The 25,044-nt window shown below is 42.4% G+C and overlaps 1 protein-coding gene across 10 annotated transcripts in view; it reads right to left on the bottom strand.

The window, feature by feature from the left end:
* Positions 1-25,044, bottom strand: part of caskin1 (CASK interacting protein 1) — a 174,573-nt gene that overhangs the window by 29,122 nt on the left and 120,407 nt on the right. For all 10 annotated transcript variants that reach the window (XM_085785254.1, XM_085785246.1, XM_085785250.1 and 7 more), the window contains 8 exons: positions 16,654-16,751; positions 16,339-16,484; positions 12,259-12,354; positions 11,999-12,129; positions 6,835-6,943; positions 3,271-3,379; positions 2,798-2,892; positions 1,536-1,653 (listed from right to left, as the gene is read on the bottom strand). In XM_085785254.1, coding sequence (XP_085641380.1) covers positions 1,536-1,653; positions 2,798-2,892; positions 3,271-3,379; positions 6,835-6,943; positions 11,999-12,129; positions 12,259-12,354; positions 16,339-16,484; positions 16,654-16,751 — 902 coding nt within the window. The remainder of the gene's footprint in view (positions 1-1,535; positions 1,654-2,797; positions 2,893-3,270; positions 3,380-6,834; positions 6,944-11,998; positions 12,130-12,258; positions 12,355-16,338; positions 16,485-16,653; positions 16,752-25,044) is intronic.

Below are 25,044 nucleotides of genomic sequence, written 5' to 3'. Positions count from 1 at the left end.
TTGTATTGAAGCCCCGAAATGCGAAATTGTCCTGAAAAAAATTAAATAAGTCTATATTTCAAGCTTGTTTTGTAACGGAAGCTTCTCCAAGCTCCTTTTCCCGGTTCGTCAAAATTTGGACGAACCGGGAAGAGGAGCTTCCGCTACAAACAAGCTTAGAAAATAGACTTATTTAATTTTTTCTGGGACAATTTCGCATTTCGGGGCTTCAACACAAGACGGACATTACATACGAGCAGTATGGAGGTATCTGGATGTGTTTTTGGTGTGTCTTTTTGTTACGAAGACAGTTGGTATCCATTTGCAACCATTATATGGACATGCACTGCTATGCCGAGACCCCTGTAACTCAGAGAAGCCACGGAGGACTCTGAAACTTCTCCCAGCCCTTAGTCCACATGAGGGTGAGTAGATAATGAATAAAATGAGTGAAATTTCAATTTTGGGTGAACTATCCCTTTAAGGTAAGCTAACACCAGCAGCTAGCTTAGCTTATCTCACAGGGGGAAAAAATAAGCCTGAGTCCAGTTCTCTCAGAGCAGATGTTTGTAAAGAGCATCTTACTCTTTGATGCACAGAGACAGACTACATAGGGGGTAGTGCTACTGTATGAGTCTCCCAGCCAAAAGAAGTGCAGGCCGGCAGGTTGCACTTTTGATTGCTGAGATGCACACCCCGAGGTGCAACACTAAATAAAGCAATAAGATGGGGAGGATCCAATGGCTCCTTTGGTGTTTTATGGAGTATAAATAACCTACTGCTGCAGACACGTTCAGCACACATGTAACAGGCTTGCAGAGGAGAGCCTGCCTCACATGTAGAGTCTAATTATGGTCTAATCTGAGCTACTCCGTAGAGTCATCTTTGATTTTGATACCTTTTGACAGAGCCAGGCAACAGACCAAATGAGCTAATGTCATTTCCTAAATGTCAGACTTTTCCATTCATCTATGGAAATAATTAAACTTCATGCTTTGGATTTTCTCTTATTTATGTTCTTTTGTTCCACAGGCAAATAGACTGTACTGTACTGTATGTAGCAGCAGTGAGAAGAAGAAACACAGGATGGTTCTGGCGTCTGTGTTTTCTTTACTTAACAGGTCACAGTCATATGTTGCGCAGGCCAAACTCCTGAAAGCTTTGTGGTTTCAGTCCGGTTACAGTTGTAAACAACTGGTGGAAGTGAAGTTAAAATGTCTGGGCCTGGATGACAGCTGGGTGCAGCTCACATACATCTTTCATTCTAACCTCTGTTGGGAACTTGACTGACTCATCACTAGATTCAAACCTGCGATCTGGCCCCTGTGATGACACTTATCTGCCTGTCGGCCCCGTGCAGCTCTCCCCAACTTCTTCTTCTGTGTTTTATCCAAACATGTGTGATATATTCCCGTGACTGATTAGCTGATACTTAACCAGACCGTCAGCTTGTTGCAATTTTAAACTCCAACACACACTCATATACACACACACACACACACACACACACACACACACACACACACACACACACACAGGGGAGAGTGCCAACACACCTGTGCGCTTGCTGATGACTTCCACCATGGTGGATGGGAAGTAGCCCACCCGATCGTTTCCTGTTCGGTTGTCATGGATACAGCCTTTCCAGCGTCCATCCGGGTGTTGCTCCAAAACCTGTTAGGAAGAAATGATTTTGATTCATATTTATTTCTATGAAATACAAGTTACTAGTTTACTTGCAGGGCAGTCAATCTATTGGTTTAATCATGATATATTATAACTACATATTTAGCTGTAGAAAAATTACTAAAAAGCTTGATAAAAAAGTAGCCTTTTATTTTGGAGGGGAACATTTTTCCTAACATGCAAAACTGCATTTGGAAAGATTCCTGAGTCAGATCAGATAGGAGCAAAGCCAAATCATTCAGTCAGACCCTGAGGGAGGAAACATAGGCGCTGCTCGGCTCCCTTATTACTATAATAAGTACCCAAAGGCTGCATAAATGCTCATGAATATTCATGAACAGTAACAAGTGAATACATGATTCCGTAAAACATATTCGTAGTAAATGAGGGAAGCCGCTCATTCTAGCATGTTAATTAGTGATCTCACAGAGTGGTAATTGTAAAGCGACCAGCAATGGGGCGCTCATCAGGGCCAAGTTGTTGTTAGTAAAGGCCGTCTTTTATGTGATTCATTCATCCAAGCACTGTGAGACTGTAGCGCTATGCTACCTGCACATATTAAGGGATGGCCAGACAACCGCTCATTTGTTTAGATTTGTCTGCCACAAAGCCTGCAGCTCCTTCTAGGATATTTTTCTGGAATTTTCTTGGTGAATTGATCAAACTAAACTTATTTTATCTATAAAACCTCGCAATACCACAAAGTAGTAAGACAAAGAAGTCCATCCCTGTTTCCCAGCCTCAGCTGACTAATTAAAATGTAAATCATGTTTATTGTCATACAACAAAAAAGAAAAAAGTGAGAATATTTACATTTATGAAGCCTGAACCTAAGAAATGTTTATTTATTTATTTATTTTTTAAATAAATAAATCCATTAATCAACTAATTGTTTGAGCTCTAATTATGTGTACAAGTTGCGAGCCACATGATTGACAATAATTTCCCCTTTGGGATGGGAAAAAATAAAATTACTTATAATTTTGTGCAGCAAGTTTATGCATCATCTCAAAACAAGAGTACAGCTACATCACGTTGCAGGAATGGTCGGTAGGCTATGTGTGTCTGCTTGTGTGTGTGTGTGTGTGTGTGTGTGTGTGTGTGTGTGTGTGTGTGTGTGTGTGTGTGTTACCGTAATAACGTCTCCTGCTTTGATGTTGAGGCTGGTCAGGTCATAATTGTTGCAGTAATCTTTTAGAGCCCGAACCTGAAGAGCCGCCGACGCATCTGAAAGACACAGACCATAAATTAAACAAAATTTTACAAAACACACATTTTTTAAATAATATCTACAGTATACCCATACACATGTGGAATAGTATAGTTTCAATCTCTTCCACCCAAATGTAACACCATTAACTCAGTGTAGTGTCTTTCCTACACATTTCTAATGTGCCAATGGGACACAGCAGTTAACAGGGGATTTTAACATATATATATATATATATATATATATATATATAACATATATTGAGCTCTGTTCAACTCTTTGTTAAACTTACCTGCTTTGTTCTTCATTATTTCTTCCATGCTATTAGTTCTTTTGATTTCATACCTTCTTTTTTTCCTTCCCTCTCCATCCCTCCATCCCTCCATCCATCCTACCTCTCAGCAGTTGTTTGATCTCTCTGCTGGCTTGTGTTGCAGTGAACTGGTAGACGATGTCCAGTGCTGTCTGGCTGTAAGTGTTCCTCACTGTGGCATTGATACCACTCTGTGGAAGACAACAGAAGATTTTAGTTTTTTTTTGTTCATTTGACTTTTTATCTTATTTGTTTCATGCAGATATAAAGAGAGAAATCAGAATGTGAACCTGTTATTAATCTGATAAACGTTGTAACAATAAACAAAAATTATTCATATTGTGTGATTAATAATACTAATTAACTAATTATTACATTAAACCACACATACCTATTAATACAATAGGTATGTGTGTTTCCAGAGTTTCCAGTTACCTAAGAACTCATAAATTAGAGTCCCCTCATGCTCAACTAAACACCTTAGGGATGTGATAATCTACCACTGTGACGTCAGCAGCCCATGCTCCAGCAGTCAGCCCCTGTGGCTGTTCTACTAATTACAACCTCCTCTTATTCTCCAGCCCAGACAACCAGAGGCTGAGGAGCAATATCACATTGAGGAGCAATATCACATTCAAATCTGGTGAATCAAATGTAGGCCGCATACACAGAAGATGAATTCAGTCCACAGACGCTCCAGGACAATGGCTTGTAACCTTCCACAGCCGCTGATGTAAATGACAAAGTAAGTTTCTCATGCTGGGACACATGCAGTCATTAAAACATATTGCCTGGCTTGTTTTCATATAACCCACTGTATTTCAGTGTCTCCAGCACAAAGGGGTCATTTGCATCATCTCTCTCTGGGTTCTTCTTGTGTCAGTTTAGCAGTGGTTTTCATAACTGTGCCTCACTTTTATCACATGGGGGATGCAGGGATTTTAAATGCACTTTTATTAATGAGCAATAAGCAAGCCGTTCCACCGCCTCACTACATTAGCCGTGTTTCCACTGAAGGAGTTCCTGGTAAAGGGAGGGGGTAGGAACTTCTACAGGAACCGTCCACTCACTCGGCCCTCTCAGTGGCCGTGTCTCCACTGCAGAGTCGGACCCCGCGGCGACGTCATGAGTTTCGATCGCCGCTTAATCGCTGTGCGACAGTTTCGACCGTGACGTCACCCAGGCAGGTCACAAGCACATGCACAAAAATCATAACAACGAAGAAGAAGGATGGAAGGAGCTGAGGCGGTAGCTGCGTTTCTGGTTTGTGTGTTTGTGCACATGGCGGTTGATTGTAATGTCCTGCTTGAGTTTTTTTTTTTTTTTTTTTTTTACTTTTCACGGCATTGTTTTGCGGCGTGATGGATCTCCAGTGTGTCGAGGTGCGCTGATATTTTCATTTCACCGCGATGACTCAAACCCCCTCTGAATCTCCTCGGTGCCGTAGACTGCAATCAATGTCTGCACCTCGTCGTCGCTCCATTTGTTGTACATCTTCCTGCTGTTTTCTTGTTGTTTACAGCGGTGTCTGCTAGGCTAATGCTCCTCTTCTGCTGGATTTTTAAAATGCCGTTTGTTTTGGTGCTTTCTGGTAGCGTCAGAGCCTGCTCTAGCTTTAGCCAATCAGTGCCGGGTTAACCTCGAGCCCCACCCAGGAGCTTTTCAGGGCCAACGGAGTACCTAAACTGGAGTAGGTACTCCGTTGGCCCCCGTAAAAGTTCCTGTAAATGGCCCTGTGGGGGAGGTTCCTGCAGTGGAGACACGCACCAACGGGGCTGGCCCCGTAAAATTACCCCCAAGTTCCTGCAGTGGAAACGCACCTATTTATTTCAAAGGAGTTTTCAACCGAAAGCAACTGGACTTGGTTATTTGTCTGGTAGTCCGCTGATGGTCTGCTGATGAAGCCTCTTGGATGAGAGGTGAAACGTCTTCCGAGACAAATAACCAAGTCCAGTTGCTTTTGACTTAAATTTCTTTGGGGATAACGATGACCTGGACAAATGAGAATATGCACAGGCCCACTACATTTATTGTATTTAATTCTTCCCTGGGAAATCTATCGAAGAATATTTTCATAATGATGAGACTCTCTGTTAATACATTAGGTGAGATGAAATCATTAGTGGTGAATTACAATCTTTTTCTGGGATTAGAAAAAAAACAAACGTCCTCTGAGCAGCAGAGAGTGACTTCTGAAGGAAAGACATGACAGAGACACGTCACACAGTTGACACTGGTGTTTCTTTTCCCCTCTGGAGACAGATGTTGGTGAGTGGAATTTACAGTTAAATGTAGTAAGTGAAGTTTGATGCTGATCTCATGATATCTCTACTAGACTGGGAGGTAAACAGGTGTTCATTCTGTTTACATACTGATTTCTACACCTATTGAACAAACAACCTGTTGTCTTCGGTAATCTCTTAAAGCAGATATCAGTGGCACGGCCGTTTCGGCTAATGCTGTGTTCAAGGCAGGCTTTTGAAACCGTAAGTTACAGCTTCAAGTCACAACTACGACTTGGTAGCGTTCCAGGTAACCCGTAGCTCGTGTTTTTACCGTCCTGTTGTCTGTGAAAGTTCCCTATAACGGCCACTCGTAACTTCCGACCCGTGAACTCGTACCAGATCGAACTGGTATGACTTCACAGGAAGGAAAAACACAAAGTACGAGTTTCCTTGAACGCACCATGAGTTAGCAGCCCCCGCCCTTGTCAGGCATCAATTGGTCCTCGTGCTACGTCACCACATTCACGCGCATCCCTTGGCTGCACACACAGCCCTTCATGCCGTTCTCTCCCCTCATTGGATAACACTTGTATCCCACAAGGAAAATTTTCTCCTCGGCTTACAGCAGAGCAGAGTGACGGAGAGACTCGTGTTTAGGCTGAAATACTTCATGTAAGTGATTGCTGACGGAAAATAGGACTATTTAGGACTTATATTAACAAAAACATTCCACTGATATCTGCTTTAACCAGTATGAAAAAGCAAAGGATAAAAAGAAAAAATATCCAAATGATCAACTATTTCAGACTGCATGACCAAGAGCCTCTCCTTTATGATTTCACTCTTTATTTATCTACAGGCCAAGCTCTATTTCTTTTCCCTTTGATATGCATAATGTAGTTGTGTGTGGTGATGTATAATTATGATACTATATGTTTCTTGTCATTTATTTATTGGTTGAATAAAAGACAAAATAAAATTAAATCAGTTTAAAAACATACACTGCAGGAATTCATTAAGAACATGACTCCATATGGGATTTTCTTCCTAGTGAAGCCACACCTGTGATTTTCCAGCTGAATATTTAGTTATGTCTGACATTTATTATTCTGTGTTCTGTACAACATATTTGTTGATGTTTGTTAAACATCTGACGTTCATCACAGAGAACACATTATTGTTTTTTTGAATCATGTTTTTTTTCTTGTTATTTTGTAGAAAATGAAACAAGCCTCTTTTTCCAATGTCACCTTGCATGTACCACTGTGATTTTTTTATGGCGGTGAAGACATCAGGGGGGACATGCCATGAAATTTTCATAAACCATATGCTCTAAGTTCTGAGTTACAGGGGAATTGTCCTTTAAGTGAACTCGCGCTCAGGTGTCAGTGTGAGACGGCTCTCGGTAAAGTTCCACTTACGTCCAGCAGGAGTCTCACTGCCTCGGTCTTGCCGCAGAGAGCAGCTTCGTGCAGGGCAGTGCCTGCTTTGGTCTGTCTGTTGATGTCGATACCAGCCTGGATCAGCAGTCTGACGGCACAGAGCAGAAGACACGGGAGACAGTGAGTGAGGAGGATAGTTATAAGAGTGATAAGAGAGGACAGAGAGAGAAGAGAATGAGAGTGAGAGGAAACCATAAGTGTGAAGATTTGCAAAGGAGAAGGTATGAGGAGAGGTGTCAAAAAGAAACGCAGATGCAGACACGGTGCAGAGACGAGACGAGGATTTGTAGGATGAGCCCAGCAGGGAAAGAACAGAGATAAGGAACTGGTGTTTGATTCAAAGGAAAAGCCCGTGGTGACTATTTCTGTCAGCAAAGCCCCTAACATGACCAAAACGTATTTGTATTAGTGTATGTATTAGTCCATACCTCAATAGTTTATGACAAATGACATTTTCATTTCCTAAGACCTCGACACTGTTAAAGGTTTATAGTAAATTGTGGTGACTATTTTAGCTGCACTTTAGTGAATTCAGCTGCATTGAATGTGTACTTTATTCACTATATTCATTCTGTGCTAATCTATAAATTAAGAATTATGCCTCATGAACTCACACCCTGGTAACTTCTAGCCTGCTTTGTCTGTATTCAAATTCAGGTCAAGGCGCATGGAGGGTTTCAAAAAAGATTTCTTTGCTGGATGCAAACAGCCAATCATAGTTCTTGCAGTCCCCATGCAGTATCTCTGTAGAGATGCAGCCTTAATATGTAGTTAGTTACAAGTGAGGCTCTGCAGTGTGACCCCTTAACATACAACTACAGTCCATACCAGGGAGGGAAACCAGGGGAAAGCTGCAGCATTAACAGACTGAAACTTAACTTAGCTTTGCATGATAACAGGTTAAAGCGTTAAACTTCGATGGTGGATGATACCTGCTGAACATCTGTATTGTTACTGTCAACATGTCAGTATACTACATTTAGCACTTGGCTCATATCCCTCGGTGCCCATGTGCAGTCTCCTAGAGCCTGAATGGCTACAGACTGTGTTTTAAAGGGACTAACGCGTCACACTACATTTCCCATGAGCCTCCGCGCACATGGTGAAATTCTTGGACTGGCGCAAAGTGCTGGAAGTTTTTTTAATTTTTTAATTTTTTATTTATTTTTTTAAATTAATTTTCAACATCATAATAAAACAAGGCAAAAGGGATGACAAGTCTGCTGCATGGCACTGCAATGTACATATTCAACCATACATACAACCAAACTGTAAACTGTTTTCTTGTCTGTAACAACATCTATTGCACGTCTGTCCGTCCTGGGTGAGGGATCCCTCCTCTGTTGCTCACCCTGAGGTTTCTCCGACTTTTCCCTGTTAAAAGGGTTTTCCATGGAGTTTTTCCTCAGTCGATGTGAGGGTCTAAGGACAGAGGATGTTGTTACGATGCCATGTAAAGCCCTTTGAGACAAACTGTTTGTAAAAACGGGCTATACAAATAAAATTGCCTTGCCTTGCCTTGCCTTGCCATACCTCTCACCAATGCACACACACACACACTCACTTCACAGCACACCCAAAGGCACACATGCATACACACACCCAGACACCACACCACTCACACTATACATACATACAGACACACTCACGTAGTTACAAAACAAAACAAAACAAAACAAAAACAGAAACAAAAAAACAAAAAGGGGGGGGGGGTTGTACGCTGATGTATTACATTGTAGCATTTGACTTAATATTAACTCATTGAGTGCCGCGCTCCTTTCCAAAGTTTTAGTCAAGTGTACCGGCAATTTAGACCATTTTTTACTTTTTATGTAGAGCCATAGTGTATTCTATATTATTGCCACCAACACATACTGTAGCTCAATTGAAAGGTTTAACTTTATGCTTCAAATGACCACAAACCGTTTGTTTCTACGTGCCTCTGTTCCTGAGAAAAGTCAAGCTAAACATGGCTGGGTTTCACCAAAATCCCTCCTTTTTTTCTAGAAAAGGAGATAGAGCGTCTTTTATGAAAGGTGCGCTGTTTGTGTCTGTCGCTCTTCTCACACTCGCATTTCTGGATCAAAGGGCTCGTGTAAGATAAATATATACAACAATTGTTGTTCTATTCACAAAGCCACCATCGGGGGCGGGGGGGGCGCCACTAAACAACAATAACACAGACGCACCGTGCCGTGTCACAGCCTCTCGCCGCGGAACGTGAGGGTCTGTCGGCCACAGCGGCTCGGAAACACCGGTCCCGCCGGTGGTCGCGGTTCTTCTGTGGTACGGGTCGGTGACGGCGGTCTGCTTTGGTCCAGAGACCATCAGATTTTACCGCGGGAGGACTTTGGGGAGGACACGGTGTTGCTCCAGATGAAGACCGGGCGGGACAGTCTGAGAGCTTCCTGTTTCTGCTCCGAGCAGCTCGAGCAGCTGGAGCAGCAGCGCAGGTGAGAGCTGCATGCAGAACTCCGTTTGCAGAAGCTGAGTTATGATAAAAACTTCCAGATCATGAGCTGTCATGTGACTTTGATCGTCATCTATTTCAGTTCTCCTCGTCGTAGAGTCCCCAAATTTACATATAATGTGTATCAAAGTGTCTATTTTCATAATTTAAAAAAAAAAGCAAAAAACGAAAAATTTCGTTTTTGGCACTCAACGCATGGGAACGAAAAACGAGAAATTACGTGGTTGGCACTCAATGAGTTAATAACAAAAGAAAAACATAGGTTGCAGGACAATATAAACAACTTTACAAAAGCATATTAGAGTAATGCTGCTCTTTTTCCCTGAATGTCCGTGCAATGTCCCAGTGTCCTTGAGTGTTCGTGTCATAGTCAAAGAGAAAGTTGGAGGCGCGTTCCATGCTTAACAGATCCAGATAGTCTCTAATCCATTCCGATAATGCAAAACATGAGGGTTTGTGCAAAGTGCTGGAAGTGACAGAGGAGTTTGGTGTCCACCTGGCAGCACTCACAGTTGATGCTCAAGGAGTGCTTGCCTTAATATGAGACTCTTAGCATCATCATCGGCTGACAAAAGCGAAAGCATCTGCCAAGAATGTTTTCATTAACCAATAACGAAAGTCGGAGGTTGGAAGACGATCAGATACCATCGTAGTTCTTGTTAGAGAATAATTTCACCTCCCTATAGATAGTTTGTGTAGTTAATGGTCAACCCCTCTGTGTCATAGTGACTTTCTGTTAGATTACTGCTGGGGCAGTTATCTGCCCTATTTTCTCTCTGAGGAACATGCCAAGGCCATGGTCGCTCTTTGGCGACTTCAATCTCACTCTCTGGCTGCTTACAGACACAGCTGTAGAGTCAGAGGATAACGTTCTCCTTCACTGGATGACACTTTGTGGGGGGGGGGGGGGGGGGGGGGGGCACTATTGTTTCTCTCTCACTTCCTAGCTGGTGTGAATCTTTCTCTTCATGTTTATGCACTATAGCCAATTGGACATCTCTCCTTTGCTATTTCAGCCCACCGTTCTAGTATAAGAATCTGAGCTTTACTATTTGACCCTTACTGTGCGTTCACACCAAAAGTGATAAAATGGCCTGTAGCCGCTCTGGTCGCTCCTATCACGTCTCTTGCCAGCTCTAGCAGGCCCTTGCACCAAGCGACCAAAGGGGCGGGACTTTCAAGCTGTGCTGCAGATGTGTCCATTCAGGCTCTCAATTTCCCCCGCTGTGAGAATCCCAGTCAGCAATTGGCTGTCGCCGTGGTCACGCCACTGCTCATTTGCATAAAGTTGAGCCTCTCTCAACTTTCGTCACTCGCATCACTCGCGTCGCTCCCATCGCGTCGCTCAAATCGTGTGGCTCCCGCTGCCGGTTGCCGCGGTCGCTCAAGTCGCTTTTGGTGTGAACGCACAGTTAGAATTGAGGTGGCCTCACGCATTTATGTTGTGATGACTCTTCTGTTCTCCTCGGCCGAGCCTAAATAAACTCCTTCAGCAGAAGACATACAGGACTCTGGTACTTCTTCTTCTTCATCGTCATCACCACAAATTCCTCCCTAACAGTTCCGACCATAAACGATGCCAACTAGCGATCCGACGGCGTTATTCCCATGACCCATGACGAAACCAGGAAATGCTGGGCGAGTCGACCACTAAATATCAAAATAACTATAAAGCCAAAATGATATATTTATCGAAAATGGAGCCATTAACAAGTGGTAATGTAGATTCAACCACATTAATATGAGACTCTTTTAGAACCAAACTCCTCTGGGTCTCTTTAAGGTTGTGGTTCCACAGGCCCCACCTGTTAACAGGATCGATTCACTGCTGCTGTTGGTCTTTACATGGGATTTGTGGACATCTGTTTGACACATAAATTGTAGTTCATCAAGAAAAAAACAAAATTAGCTGTCTGTGCATGTGTGTGTGTTGATGTGCGAGTGTGTCTAATGAGCCTCATTTATCTGTGTCACCTCAGGAGAGACACGCTCCGCTCTATCAGCTATGACAGCCTTTATTCTCCCTTTTCTCTCTCTCCCTCTCCTCATTTTTGTACACCTGTCTCTCCCCCTCTCTCTCATCTTTTCCTCGGTTACAGTTCTCTCTCATCTTTCAGTGTCTCCCTCTCTCCCTCCCTCCCTCTCTCTACCCCCGTCTGTGTCTGCCAGCAAACTTCAGCACACACACACACATATAGCCCAGAGTTACTTTGAAAGTGGTAGAGAGTGATGAGAGAGAAAATGGAATTGTGGTGTGTGTTTATTTGCCGCCCTGTGATCTTTCATCCAGTAGGTTTTGTTGCTGACTGGTGACATCACTGCCACAACAAAAGTCACTTTGCCCTGACACTGTTTAACTAAAACACAAAAAAAAATTAGCTGCACGTCTCCGACAAGATGAGATTATAATGACTTGACATTTAGCGTGGGTGGGATGCGGAGCTGTTTCACATCAGTTGTCTCCAAAAGGTATTTAGGAGCATGTGACTGATGTGCTTCGCTACAGCAACACGTTTGTTCCATTATTCCTTCAGTGTATTGGGTCAGATTGCTCCCCTGTTGTGTTATACATCTGTTTTATCAGCATGCTCAGGAGGATGTTTAAGCCTAGTGATTCATTAAACATGGTGTGTGTGTGTACATCTGTGATTGTGTGTGTTTGTGTGTGTATACCTGATGATGTCTATGTGTCCATTCTTGGCAGCCAGGTGGAGAGGAGATGTTCCATTGGGGTCGGTGGTGTCTCCTTTTTTGGGTTCCAGCAAAGCAGCACACATGTTACTGGACAGTAGCAACTGGACCACCTACACACACACACACACACACACACACACACACACACACACACACACACACAGCAGATGTTATGATTCCTGTAGAGTCCTAAAACGTCCTGTAGAGTTTTACCACGACTAAAAAACACAGGATCTTACCCCAACTCTGCCAAACTCACAAGCCAGGTCCAGAGGTGTTTTCCCTGCGTTGTCTACAATACATGGGTTGGACTGGTGCTGCAGCAACATCTCAGACTGGAAACAGAGAAAAAAAACACACACACAGAAACACACGTGAATAAAAAGATCACATTCAAAAAATCCATCCAGCCATTTTCAAGAGAGAGCAAAACTTGGAAAGGTCAGAATCACAAGACTAACACAAACCCTCCGCTTTAATTTAATAAAACCATCAATATAATTATGCTATTTTCCCTTTGTTGTTCTGGCTGACTCATCCAAGCATTATCTAACTATTATTGTCCTATTTCAGTCACTGTGGGTGTGTGTTGTCCTCCTTCAGTCCATCAGATGGTTGCTGCATGTGCAGTGCCTGCAGATGTTTCACAGAGGAAACTCTTGTTATAGAATGAAATGCTAGAGGGCTTTTGATTTGAAACGGTTACAGAAAGCAAAGAGTTTGGTATTAGTGTAATGCACTAACTATGACCTGGTAAACAGGAGCAGATACAGTGGAGGTAAGGAAAGGCCCCACCCACTATACAGTGTAATCTAACCACACAAACATATTACTGTAAGACACGGACCATTCTCTTCTGACACGCACAATATTCTGTATGTGGATGTATCTGTGAACTTCTAGATCAGGGGCGTCAAACGTGCGGGCAGAGGGGCCAATCCGGCCAGCAGGACAAATTTGCCAAGAGTGACAATTTCAAAGAAGACAGAAGAGACATCATGTTGTTTAATTAAAGCAGAAGTAAGCGATATTTTTGTGTTAATATAAGTCTTAAATAGTTCTATCTTCCGACAGCAATCACTTACATAGAGTGTTTGGACCGAAACACGGGTCTCTCAGTCACTCTGCTCTGCTCTGAGCCGAGCAGAAAACTTTTCTCGTATCCTACAAATTTTATCCAATGAGGAGACAGAACGGCATAAAGGGCTGTGTGTGCAGCCAAGGGATGCGCGTGAATGTGGTGACGTAGGGACTCCATCGGCTGACAAGAAGTTATGGTGCGTTCGGGGCAGCCCGTAACTCGTGTTTTTCCGACCTGTGAAGTCGTACCAGTTCGATCTGGTATGAGTTCACGGGTCGGAAGTTACGAGTGGCCGTTATAGTGAATTTCACAGGCAACAGGTCGGAAAAACACGAGTTACGGGTTGCCTGGAACGCTACAAAGTCGTAAGTCGTGACTTGAAGCTGTAACTTACGGTTTCAAAAGCCTGCCTGGAACGCAGCATTAGCCAAAACGACCGGATCGCTTACTTCTGCTTTAAATTGCATGTATTTTCTAGAAAGAAATTCCAGGTTGTTAAAAATGTATTGTAAAAGATTAGTTATTAACTGTAAACATCTTATATTTGTTCTTCTTTGCACTAAAACAAAGGGGGAAACTCAGAGCTCTGGTTATCTATAGGTTATTATGCTATTATTTTAATCACCCAGCCCACTTGAGATGGAATTGCGCTGTATGTGGCCCCTGAACTAAAATGAGTTTGACATCCCTGAAGAAAACAACATTCAACCAGCACATGGAGCGAACGACAGTGATGATTTAAGATGAAGTTGCTTTCGATTGCAAATTCCTTTGAGATACTATGGCCTGGACAAATGAGAATATGCACAGGCTGATTTAAGATGAACTAAACTAAACTAAACATGTAAGCACTGGAGAGCAGGGAGCTATGAGAAAAGGTACGAAGAGTAGGTAAGAGTGACAGCGCTTAACCTGCTTGTGTTTGGACTGTGTGAGGAAACACACAAACATGTAACATGAAAACTCCACACAGGCAGCCACCCTCTTGTTGTGAGACAACACTGCTTATCACTGCACCACATGTTCCAAAACCAAAACAATTATGCAACGTATAGTCTATGCAGGCATGAGCCGTTACAAAGACACACACAGCACTTCTACAGTATGTTACGGTCTGTTAAAAACCAAAAGCACCACAGATGTCCTCAGAGAGACAGAGCTGAGAAACACATTAAGATGACTGTAGTTTTACTGTTAAGAAGCCTTTTGACATCATGGAATAAAAAAATATGAAGACTTGTTATTATTGTCATTTTTATTTTTTAAAATTTTTGTTTTCATCCACATCCACACCTTGTGTAATGACACAAAGCAGAGAGCTGTTTACTCTGTACAGTAGTATGTCTATTAGAAAAGGCAGAGTTTTTGTCCCTTGGAGAGTTAAAGAGAATTAATCCCTGCAGACACAGAGCACTGTGACACAAGTGAAAGGAAAAGCTTGGTTAAAGTGGTAAAAGACTTAAGAGGATAAATTCGCCTCACTAGAGGAATTACTCTATTGTGCTTTCACTTTTTTAATGCACCTTAAAAACGGAACAAATTAGGAGAATGCGAGACTCCCTCGTCTCAAACAAACACGATGCCACGCCATCTTGTTTTTACAGCGCTTGTTTCTCAAATCCCCTCTGTGCCGTGCTATTGCCTTTGATTTATTTTTTAATCTGCAGTCTGTCTGTCAGTTTCTGTGTTTTATTTTATTTATTTGCTCGCCGCACACTGGAAGCAAGTGTGATTAAAACTTCAGCCCCAGTTTGTTAGCCTGTGTAAACCATGGTTTTTTAATCTAGCAGAAGCAGTGCCTCTTCAGTTTTAGAGCCCGTGGACACTCGCCGTCACTCTCCTCTCGGGTTTGTTAGCTGCTGTGGTGAGTCTGCTGTATTTCATTGTTGTGTCTTTGGCAAGTCTGCAGCAGCACTGCAGTGTTTCCCCCAGACTTCCTCTCTTCTAGCAGGGAAAGCCCCAAAGAGGGAATTTTCTTTAGCTTCTGTCTGTTTGTCGTTTTGCTTTGTGGTGATCTAGGAATTGAGGCTTGTAGAAATCACTAAATAATTGATGTGTTATAAATGTTAAAGTCAAAGGCAGCCTGCTTCCAGGCCTGAGTCACATCCCAAATTTGCTCAGTAACATAAACAAGTCTGGTGTTGTGCTGACTGGCCTTTTTCCACAGCAGACACTTGAACCTGTCATAGCAGGTAAGAAGGTGGGAAGTGGCCCAGGAAGCAGAGAGTATCATCACATTGTATTTTTCATTTCAAAATGTTATTTCCTTCAGTCTACAGCAGCTTTAAAGGTGTTGGTGTCCTGTTTGTCGCGCCTCCTTCTACGAGTTTCCACAAGTTGCCACACGAGTTTACCCGAGTAAGGAAAATGAATTTGATTGGTCGTTATCGAGCGGGCGGGATATTCAATGTTTGGGGCGAGACCGAGCTCGGTGTGTGTGTGTGTGTGTCTCAGACGTTTGGTTGACGGATGACGGATCCAATATCAGTGGCTGATGAATCGTGAGCAACGTGACGCATAATTCGTGCACCTGCATTATCCAATGTTAAAAAAACTACCACACTTTCATCCCGGAATGATTGGAAAATAGAATTTTGCACAAAGTTTGGGCTACATTGTCTGATAGATGAGTTATTACACTAATGTTAAGACCCACAGAAGGCTCAAATTCAATTTTCTTTTCTGAATATCTTTAAAGCAGAAGTAAGCGATCCGGTCGTTTTGGCTAACTTTTTGTCAGCCGATGGAGTTAGCAGTCCCCGCCCTCGTCATGGATCTATTGGTCCTCGTCCCTACGTCACCACATTCACACGCATCCCTTGGCTGCACACACAGCCCTTCATGCCGTTCTCTCTCCTCATTGGATAAAGGTTGTAGGATACAAGGAAGTATACAAGAAGTTTTCTCCTCGGCTTACAGCAGAGCAGAGTGACTGACAGACCCGTGTTTCGGACCAAACACTCTATATAAGTGATTGCTGTCGGAAGATATAACTATTTAAGACTTATATTAACACAAACATTCCGCTTACTTCTGCTTTAAAGGAACCAACATTCACTAATGACAACCAATTCTTTGAGCCCCTCACAGTCTATTCTCCAGAACTAAAGGAAATGGATGACATGTACAGTAAACTGCAAAAGCTCTGTCCTGTGGATCATGTGTAGATAAGTAATGATCAGCTGATTTACAGATGGCTTCATGTTGCTCTGTGTTTTTCAGAACGGCTGTCACTCACCACGTCGTAGTGGCCATGCTGCGCTGACAGGTGGAGAGGGATCTGTCCTTCATCCGATTGGCCGTTGACGGACGAACCAGATTTCAGCAGCATCTTCATAGGCTCCGCCTTCCCCTGCCAGGCTGCGTAGTGCAGTGGTCGCATACCTGCACACACACAAACACACACACACACACACACACATGGGCCATATCTGTTACACACATACAATATTATTGATCAATGTATATTTATGAGTATGAGTGAAATGTACTCTGTTTCTGTTTCTGTGTGTGTGTGTGTGTGTGTGTGTGTGTGTGTGTGTGTGCCTCTTACCTTTCTGGTCTCTGATGTCAACAGCAGCCTGTGACTCCAGCAGCAGGTTGATGAGCTCCAGGTTTCCATTAAGAGCTGCATGATGCAGTGGAGAGAACCTATAGTAGACACACACACACACACAGTGAGTATTTTTATGAATTAACAGTTATTTTCTCACTCATTACCCCACCCTGAATGGCAGACATCTGCAAATTTGTCGTTGTTTTGAATTGTCATGTAAAAACTAGACCAACACACACACTCACACACACACACACAATGTCACCACATACATGTCGTGTGGCGAAAGCAAAGCTTAGCAAGACAAATAGATCTCCTCCTCCTCCTCCTCCTCCTCCTCCTCCTCCTCTTCCTCTCTCTGACTCTTCCTCTCTCTACAGATCAACAGTCACAGACAGCTTTCTGTCACCTCACAATGAAAACACCACTAAGTTCACATACACAGACAAAGGTGCAATGACCGAGGCAGACTGAAAACTGAATCAATCAGTGCTTAAAGGGATAGTTCAACATTTTCGAATAGTTACTTTATTGTCATTCAAAATACACAGTGTGCATAGAACGAAATTTCGTTTCACTGATTCTTGGCACAAACAGAAATATATGTGTATATATATATAAATAAATTAAAAAACAAGACAAGTGAGGTTGATTGGTCAATAAAGTGCTCTATGTGCATATGTGCAAAAAGAATACTATTTTATATTTAAAAGGATCACAATTAAAATGTTAAAAATGTTAAAAGGATCACAGTTAAAATGTTAAACATGTTAAAAGTGGCATGTGCAAAAGTTAAGAAATCAGCCGTATTGGAGGTTCAGCAGTCTTATGGCCTGGGGAATGAAACTGTTGCAGAACCTGGTTGTTCTGCTCCTCATGCTGCGATACCTCCTCCCAGAGTTCAGCAGTGAGAACAGTTCCTTGTGTGGGTGTGTGGGGTCTCTGGTGATGTTCTGTGCTCTTGTCAGACAGCGTTTCTGACCAATGTCCATGATGGAAGGGAGCATTCACACTATTGTTCTTCTGTTCGGCCATTTTCTTTATACTTTTGACACTTAACTAGTCCTTCATACTTTGTGCTATTTCAACAATTCTCACATCAAAATGTTCAGCCTTTCCGGGACAGGTGTGCTATGTCTTTTCTCTTTTCAACTATTCATACTTTTTGCAATATTCAACTATTTCTGATTTTTTTTCCTCATAGAGAATGCATTGGAACAGTCTTGAAACTCTTCAAATCTTCTTACTTCTTTCAGCCTTTAAAGCGTCCACATACTTTCAGCTAGAGACTTCATTCAAATTCTGAGCTGTAGACAAACTTCTAATGTATTCATCCTGTATGTACAACTTTTTCATAGCTTGTACCGTTTTTGAGATAAATCCTTTAAAAGCACATGAGGATTTCTGACAAATTTCACACTTTTCAATGAGTGTGTATGGGGTTGGGTCAGAGTGAGTGACATCATCGTTAGAGTGAGAGGGATCGAAAAAACATTCAGGATTTTTTCTGGATAAATTGCCAGCACGGCCACAAATTAAACTCTAGACACATGATTTCCTCACCGGTTTGTAGCCACATTTGTCGTGTCTCATTTTATGTGCTCAAAACAGCAGACAGACTTACAGAATTGTCTCAGTGAGCCTAATTGTGCAGCTAGACCCGCTCCAGTGGCTCATCCACTTCAATATAAAAGTAGGAGCTGATTTTTTGAAAGCAGAAATGCCCCCCTTTTCTACCTTGCGACCCTGAGAAAAGTTTTTGCCCTACAAACATTTAATGCACATCAATGTGCTCAGGAAGGTCTCCTTGCCCCAGTAGTCATGGCCACATTCTGATAAGAGGTACGGTTCTCTTTTTATGAGCTGTTTTCGGAAGCTGCACAGAGCTCAAATCTCTCTGCTCTGCTCTGCTCTGTGTGCAGTTGGTCCAGCTGTAGCGGCCAGCTCGTTATCATGTCTATAAATAGAACAGTGCAGGTGCAGCCTGGCCGCTCGTTAAGATGTTTTTAAACACAGCCCCACACACACACACATGATAAACCAGACTGACAGAGGATGTCCACGCACAAACACAGGCATCACACTCACACAGACAGACACACACAGACACTCACACACAGTCACACATGCACACATACACAAACAAACAAACACACAAACACAACACTGTTCCACACAGTAAAATGTAAGCATGGTAGTCGCCATGGTAACTTCTGAGGGCAGGCTGCCACGCAGGTCTAATCAATCAGATCATTAGGGAGAGAGGAGTTCTGTGGCGTTTTACTTTCTGCACATACGCAGACAGAGAGACCGTCAGACTCACACATCCAGACACACACACAGGTTTTCAGCTCACATTCATCAGCCTCTCAATGATTTTATACTTTTGATGTAAACATCTGTTTATTTGTTAGCCATCGAAATTTGTCTTGTTGTAATTTGTTATAGGGGTGGAACCTATGTACAAGTCAACCGGCTTCGTTCCCTCCTTGCACCATTGAAATTTGTGTGCTAAATAAATACGTTTAATACGACGTTTAGTCTTTCCAACTCTATTAATAGTAGTACAATTACAGGTGGAGCCAGGACATAGGATGCAGCTTTTAACATGTGTCCTATCTATCTATCTATCTATCTATCTATCTATCTATCTATCTATTTTCTATCTATTGCCCCACAAACATTTAATGCACATCAATGTGCTCAAGAAGGTCTCCTTGCCCCAGTAGTCATGGCCACATTCTGATAAGAGGTACGGTTCTCTTTTTATGGGCTGTTTTCAGAAGCTGCTCCGAGCTCAAATCTCTCTGCTCTGCTCTGCTCTGCTCTGCTCTGTGTGCAGTGGCCAGCTGTAGCGGCCAGCTCGTTATCAAAGTCTATAAATAGAACAGTGCAGGTGCAGCCTGGCTGCTCGTTAAGATGTTTTTAAACACAGCCCCACACAGACACATGATAAACCAGACTGACAGAGGATGTCCACGCACAAACACAGGCATCACACTCACACAGACAGACACACACAGACACTCACACACAGACACACAAACACAACACTGTTCCACACAGTAAAATGTAAGCAGTTAGTTGAGTCGCCATGGTAACTTCTGAGGGCAGGTTGCCAATCAATCAGATCATTAGGGAGAGAGGAGTTCTGTGGCTTTCTGCACATGTACACGCAGACAGAGAGACCGTCAGACTCTCACACACACACACACACACACACACACACACACACACACACACACACACACACACACACAGGTTTTCAGCTCAAATTCATCAGCCTCTCAATTACGTATTTTATACTTTTGATGTAAACATCTCCAACAATTTATATTTTTCTCATGAATTTAAGTTCAGACGTTTAGTCTTTCCAACTCTATTAATAGTAGTACAATTACAGGTGGAGCCTGGGACATAGGATGCAGCTTTTAACATGTGTCCTATCTATCTATCTATCTATCTATCTATCTATCTATCTATCTATCTATCTATCTATCTATCTATCTATCTATCTATCTATCTATCTATCTATCTATCTATCTATCTATCTATCTATCTATCTATAAACCCTTTGTCTCTTTTTTCTCTCTTTTTCTTTCTTTCTTTTACTCCTTCATTTGTATTTTACATAACTTCTTCTATCTTTCCCTCCCTATCCATCCATCCATCTACCTCTTTCTATCTATCATCCCCCTCTCTCTTTTTCTTCTTTCTTTCTTTCTTTCTTTCTTTCTTTCACCCCATTTCTTTTTACTTCTGTTTCTTTCTGTTTTTCTTTCTACTCCTTTACTCTTTCTATGTTTCTACCCCATTTCTTTCTTTCTTTCTACTGCTCTCTGTATATCTCTCTCTTTCATTTATCCACCCCAATTTCTTTCCTTCTTTCTTACTACCCCTCTGTCTCTTTCATTCATTCTCTATTCTCTTTATGTTCTATTATTCTGTTTTTCTTACCTTTTTCTTTCTCTATCTACCCTTCTCTCTGTGTCTTCTTTCTTTCTGTCCTTTTGTTCTTTCTTTCTTTCTCCATCTACCCTTCCCATTTTCTTTCTTTCCTTCTGTCCTTTTCTTCTTTCTTTCTTTCTTCAGCTCATTCAGCATTGTTTCAACAATTTCTTCAGCTCATTCAGCATTGCTTTCAGCATTCACACCATTTCCATTCTTGGAAATGTTTTTTCTAGTTTTCTCCGCTGTCCCTACCACTCTTTGAAGACACTTCCAGTCCGCAGCTGTGCAGCTGCCATGCCACACAGAGATGGAGTTGGTCAGGATGGATTCAATTGTGCTTCTGTAGAAAGTGGTGAGAATGGGAGGGGGGAGATGTGATCTTCTCATCCTACGGAGGAAGTGCAAACGCTGCTGTGCTCGTTTTACCAGAGATGTGGTGTTTGTTGTCCAGGTTAAGGTATCTGTTATGTGCATTCCCAGGAACTTTGTGCTTTTCACCACCTCCACTGCTGTGTTGTTAATGCACAGTGGAGTGTGACTGGGTCGATTCTTCCTGAAGTCGACAATGATCTCCTTGGTTTTGTCCACATTCAGGAGAAGGTTGTTCCTGCTGCACCAGTTCACCAGCTGTTCCACCTCCTCTCTGTATGCCTGGTCGTTGTTATTGCGGATGAGGCCCACTACTGTCGTGTCGTCCGCGTATTTGATGATATGGTTGGTAGTGGACTTGGCAACACAGTCATGAGTCATCAGGGTGAAGAGCAGCGGACTCAGGACGCAGCCCTGAGGGGAACCGGTGCTCAGGTTGATGACTGAGGAGGTGTTCTTCCCCACCCTTACAGCCTGGGGTCTATCAGACAGGAAATCCAGGATCCAGTTGCACAGTGTGGTACTGAAGCCCAGGGGTGCCAGTTTGTTCACCAGATGCTGAGGGATTATTGTGTTGAATGCTGAGCTGAAATCAGCAAAAAGCATCCGCACATACGGTAGGTGTTCTTCTCCTCCAGATGTTGTAGGCTCAGATAGACTGCAGAGATGATGGCATCCTCTGTAGAGCGGTTCGGTTTCCCTATAGTTTTAGGAGTAGGTTCGTTACCTTCAATTGTCAGTGCGAGACTGCTTGCTGAAAAACTGCCCCCGATGTTTTGCATGAATTTCCCTCTAAAACAACTCTGTCTGGTAACATTCTGTTATTATCTCACAGCGTGGTGAATGTGCAGGTCACAACTTGTCCACCAGAGCTGTTGGATTGTGTATTTGATGAGTTTGATGAGGGAAACCAAGAAATCCCATGAGCCTCCGTAGCGTAGCTCTGAGCAGCTCACGGCTCTGCTCCGCCGTTCTAAAAATAGCTTGCACCGACAATTAAAGGTAACGAACCTACTGCTATGACTATAGGGATTATGCCAATGGGCCAATTTGCCAAAAATGTTGAACTATCCCTTTAATGTTGATTAGGTTTTTGGTCATCTTGCAGGCTGCTGTGCTGTTGTGTGAGCGTGTGCTGGATTACACACAGAGATACTTATAATATCCTGTCCATGTGTATTGCTTTGCTTTCATTTTCACCAAACAAGCAGCATGCTCCCTTATGCGTGGGGAATATGATTTGTAGGCCGGGGGCATCTCTGTGGCATCACATTGGTTCATTGCTTCATTTATAATGACATGTTGTGACACACTTTAACATTATCAGAAAATTGCAGCCACTGCAATTTAGATATTTTATTTGGCCAATTATTAAAATGATATTTCAATTAATCATTCAGCTCCACTGCCCACCATGATTACAGCATATCTTTGAGGGTAAACACAACATCAGATCTCTAATAAGCAACATAAAAACCTCCCACCAGGGCCCCCACATCAAAACCTTTATGAAGGCAGGATCTGTTTCAAGTTGTGTCCCTACGTTCATAAGAAAAGAGTTATGTACATTATGACTATTATGCAACAATAATATGATGCCATCATGCCAAAAAAGGTCAACAGGCATTTGGCTATACAGTCATTATGTTTCAACACTGAAAAAATAAATGTACAGACATGTTAAAGGAGATATATTCTGCCCCCTTTCCACAAATTCAAATAGTTCCCAGGTGTCTTAAAGACATGTCTGTGACATGCTTTGGTCAAAATCCCCCAAGGATCAAACATCACAGCTCTTTTCATCCTCTCTAAACAGCCCTGTTCACAACGGCTGCTTTCAGTGTCTGTCCCTTTAAATGCAAATGAACCACTGCTTGCCCCGCCCCTTCTACCAGTCCCAGGTAGTAAGGTATTATGCAAATTTTAGTCATAGTTACATCACTGGAAGACAACTGAGGGAACAGCTGGTAAAACCAAGTGGATAGGAGCCTGAACATTACAGATTATTTTGTCAATTCTCACATTTTTGTGGCCAGAAGGCAAGACAAACACCCAAATATACTGTATGTTAAAGAGACTTCAAAAAGTGATATTTCCATAATAAGTCATATTTAAACTTCTACACTGCATGGTGAACTGTGGTAACGTCATAACGAAAAACACTATCTTCCACTGTCCAATTCAACATCTGTATCAATTCAACATCTGCATATGGGCAAAGTCTGTACCAGCGCCAGTGTTGGAAAAACATTATTTTAATTCATCGCTCTGCTAATTTAAAACAAATGAATTAATGAACTCAGTAATTTTCAGAGAATTAAATCCACATTTGCACTTTGTTTTTTTCTCCACATCTTCACACTGAGTAGTGGCGTGATGAATATGTATTGTCTGCGCCAGGCTAGCTGAGCTAACCAGCTGCTGGCTTCAGCTACAAACATGCAGCATCTTCTCAACTTAAGAGAGTGAACAAGATGTTGAACTTTTCATCTAAACCTCTGTTTAACAAGTCGATTTTTTTGCTGACAAAAACCCAGCAGTGTTTTACCTTAGACAACGTCCTCAGGCACAACTTTACTTGGAATTAGTGCCTGAGGGGCTGATAGCTTTTATTTTCTCAAGCAGAAAGTGGAAGTTTTCTAACTTTCTGGTGATTACACCAGAGCTCTTATTTCTTCATTGTGTGTCTCTGATTTTGGTCGGGGGGATAAAAATGAAAAAAGGCAAGTCATTGTTCCACCGTCTGCTGAGTGATAACACTCCTCTTCACTCCCCTGACCCAGGGGTTTCCTTGATTCTGGCTCAGGACCTGCTGCTATACATCATCATTAAAAAGGTTGAATAATGCTCTGAACAAGGCAACAGTCTTAACCTGTGAAATCAATATCCTATTTTCTAGTCTACATTCCTGACGGAGCAAGAAAGGAAACACAACCCGGACTGTTTTCCACCTGAACCCTGTCTATTCACAGTGACTGTAGCAGCCTGAAATGAATGCAACCAATGCTCCTCCATCTTTATATAGGAGAAGTCATCTCATGTAGATGTGCAGCTCCTTTACGATGCATCTCACGTAATTCATCTGCATGCACATTTGGATATGGAGGGTGAAAGCTACGGTTGTGTGCCAGCATAAAAACAGGAGCCTGAGAGAAGGAATATATATATAATAAACAAAGTACATATGTATATAGTTGATGTCAACAGGCTGACAGATTGAGACACAGTGTGCACATTATAGTAAAGAAAATAGAGACAGTGACAGACCGACACATTTATATCAAAGGTGTTTGGCTGATGCTGGTGACTTACAATGAGACGGCTGCAAGGGCAGAGGGATCAACACACACATACATCATAAAACACACATAAACAGAATGATGGATGGAGAGGGAAGGAGGCCGATAGGAAGACGCACATCACAGGTACACAAACAGACAAAGCATGGAGACAACAAACAGATACAAGGACACTGGGACACAAAAACAGCAACTTAAATAGCAATATGCGGGTTATCTCTGGTTGTGATAGAATTGGCTGCTGCTGCTGCTGCTGCTGCCAGATGTGTTTTGCCCATTTTGTGTACCCTCTTAGTTTCCTTAATGCAACGTAACACAGAAGAATATGACTCAAGCCTGATAAGGCAACACCTACGTATAATGTCACAGCCACCACTAAATGATCTCATCTGTGTTTCTGTAAGATCAGAGCCCTGTCATGAATTGTGCATTGGACGATGCAGTTGTTACCTCAAGCTGCTGAAATCTTTCACACCTGACAGAAAATGTAAAAGTTAACCTATTTGATCTTCAGACTGTGTATTTACATCTCTGACCACTGAATCTTTAGCTGTTTTCTAGCTGTACATGAGAGCCTGCACTCTTGAAAATACAGGTTCTAAAAGGGTTCTTTTAGAAATGCTGAGGTTCTACCCGGAACCATTTGCTTCTGAAAAACCCTTTCCTGAAGAAATGTTTTTTCAAGGGTTCTTGGTAATGCTAAGGGTTCCAGTAAGAACCATTCTGATCCAGAGAACCCTTTTTTGGAAGAAGGAGTTCTTCAGGGATT

The sequence above is a fragment of the Trachurus japonicus genome, chromosome 8, assembly GCF_045865225.1.
Source record: "Trachurus japonicus isolate A0001 chromosome 8, Traja_1.0".
Taxonomy (NCBI): Eukaryota; Metazoa; Chordata; class Actinopteri; order Carangiformes; family Carangidae; genus Trachurus; species Trachurus japonicus.
This window is presented reverse-complemented; position numbering and strand designations above follow the sequence as displayed.